The sequence below is a fragment of the Ornithodoros turicata genome, chromosome 3, assembly GCF_037126465.1.
Source record: "Ornithodoros turicata isolate Travis chromosome 3, ASM3712646v1, whole genome shotgun sequence".
Taxonomy (NCBI): Eukaryota; Metazoa; Arthropoda; class Arachnida; order Ixodida; family Argasidae; genus Ornithodoros; species Ornithodoros turicata.
In genome coordinates this window covers 37,940,381-37,942,987 of record NC_088203.1, presented here as the reverse complement: position 1 = coordinate 37,942,987, position 2,607 = coordinate 37,940,381, and the positions used below count along the sequence as shown (strand labels likewise).

At 45.0% G+C, this 2,607-nt stretch overlaps 1 protein-coding gene across 1 annotated transcript; it reads left to right on the top strand.

The window, feature by feature from the left end:
• Positions 1-281: 281 nt before the first annotated feature.
• Positions 282-2,000, top strand: LOC135389331 (zinc finger BED domain-containing protein 4-like). Its single transcript, XM_064619394.1, has one exon. The coding sequence runs from the start codon at positions 282-284 to the stop codon at positions 1,998-2,000; it is 1,719 nt and encodes a 572-aa protein (XP_064475464.1).
• Positions 2,001-2,607: the final 607 nt, after the last annotated feature.

Genomic DNA, 2,607 nt, shown 5'->3' with positions numbered 1-2,607 from the left:
CAGGAAAGTGCAGCACGCAAATAACCCAGTTCAGATCTGGTGCAGGAAGTGCAAGCGAAAATAATGCGTATCAAAAATTCCGCCATCTTGTTTTCACTAGTAGCTTCAGCTTTCCTCGACTCGGCTAACGACTGAGTAGTGGCTATGAATGGCAAACCGGCTTCAACTGGCTACTGCGCTATGGAACGTTCGCGCTGCGGGTGGAGCGCATTTCGTAGTTTCGGTTCCTCGACGGAAGCGTCTTTTTGAGTGTTTTCCGGTTCTACTCAGATAACTCAGGAATGTCTGACAAAAGCGACGACAGTGCACCTGCACAACCACCGAAAAGGGCTAAAAGCCTTGTGTGGGACTACTTAGCGAAAATTTCCAGTACGAACGCTTCGTGCAATGCGTGTTCCAGCACTTTGAAGACGCCAACAGGCTCAACGACGGCCCTTGTGCGACATTTGAATGCTCACCCTGTAGCAATAGTAGAATATAGGAAGAAAAGTGGGGACAGCATCCGTTCGGCGAAGCAGCCAAGGATAACAGATATTTTGAAACAAAATGAACCGCTGCCAGCAAGCAAGGTGAAAGCCCTGAATCGAAAGGTAGCTGAGCTTATAGCCTTGGACTATCAGCCGCTATCTATAGTAGCAGACAGGGGCTTCAGTGCTTTAACGAAAGAAGCTGTACCCAACTACGAGCTGCCTTCGCGTACTACTGTTTCACGCACTCTGATTCCACGTATCTACGACGACACGGGGAAACGCGTTGACAGCGAGCTTCGCGCGGCGATGGACGGTGTAGTGTGCTCCTTTGCGTTCACATCAGATATGTGGACATCGAGGGCTAATGACTCATCCATAAGCCTCACATGCCACTTTCTGACGCCTGACTTCGCCATGAAGAGGTATTTACTGAACGTGAGACACTTCCCCGAGAAACATACAGGTAACAATATTGCTGCTGCTTTGAATTCACTGTGTGAAGAATGGGGCATACTCAATGAGAAATACAAACTTTATATTGTCACTGACAATGGAAGGAACATTCGTGCCGCCGTAAAGAAACTGAAACTGAGTGAACGCTCATGCTTTGCTCATACGCTTCAGCTTGCAATTCATGATGCCAAACAAGAGTGCTCGACTTTAAGTACCTTATGCAAAAAAGGCAGGTCAATATTTGGACACTACAAACACAGTTCAGCAGCACAAAAAAGGTTGCATGATATGTTGCTGCAAATGAAAAAACCTGATCTCCATGTGGTGCAAGATGTTGACACACGTTGGAATAGCCAGTATTTGATGCTTTCAACACTCCTGGAGCTTAAAGAAGCCATTACTGTCGAGCTGGCAACATCTGATGCAGACATTGAATGCTTTTCATCTTCAGACTGGAGAGAAGTTGCTGACTTTGTGGAGATGTTGAAGCCCCTGTATGATGCCACAACACTTCTGAGTGGTGAGAAATATGCCACGTTACCCAGCCAAATACCCATAATTCATGGGCTTTTAGAATGCCTGTCACAACAGAAACACAAATCTATCTTTGCTGGAATATGTGCCAGAGCTATTACTGCACGGTTCCCACAATATGATCTTGATGAAACTGCTGCTATGTCCATGTTCTTGGACCCTCGCTACAAAGGAGCTGTGTACATCACAAGTACCCACAAGTTGACATGGATTAAAGACGCTGTGCAGCACCACCACCACCACCGCTGTGATGCACTGCTTATGGAGGATATTTCTGAGCTCCCAACAAGTGTACCCCGACCAAGCACTAGCTCATCACAAGGGGTTTGGGAGGTTTTTGACAAGCCAGCTTCAAACGTTCCTGCATCCGGACGTTTACCCATCGAGAAAGAAATGAGTGACTATTGTGAGGAAGGCCTTCTGCCACGACAGAAGGATCCTCTTCAGTGGTGGAAGTGTACAGAGAGGGTCACACAAGTACCCGCAACTTTCAAGGCTGGCCAGGGAATACTTAGCCATACCGGCCACCTCTGTTCCAAATGAACGGCATTTTCATCTTCGGGGAACAGTGTGACCACGAGAAGAGAATGTCTTAAACCACATCTTGTAGAAAAACTAGTTTTCCTACACAATAACTTGTAAGTCTCAACATGCTTCTTATGGTTGTAACAGACATTCAGCAGTTTTGTACTTAGATGGCACATTGTTTCAATAAAATTTTTACAATTTTATATCTCATTTTATACCTATCATTTAATGGTACGCTAAGTACTCGACTCGATACTCGAAACAGTGATTTGGTATTACTCGAACTCGACTCGAGCTCGAAAATTTTGCTACTCGCACAGCCCTAGTTAAAACCACAAAGAGCTTATAGTAACAAACTTACATGCCTGCCAATATACCCAAAAACTTTCTAGAATGAACACTTAACGCATGCACAGAAAAAAAAAAATAAACAAAGAAAGAACAGGTCCATATCGTCGTCGTTCTCCTTTTTCATTCGTTCACTTTTCGTAACACGCCTCATGCGGTTGGGCAACCTTTAAAATGTCAACCTAGGGTAAAAGGTCAACATTTTGTATTAAACAACTATACAGTCCCTCGAGACATTTCCGGCGCAGCAGTTTTTACCTGGAAAATGGTGGGA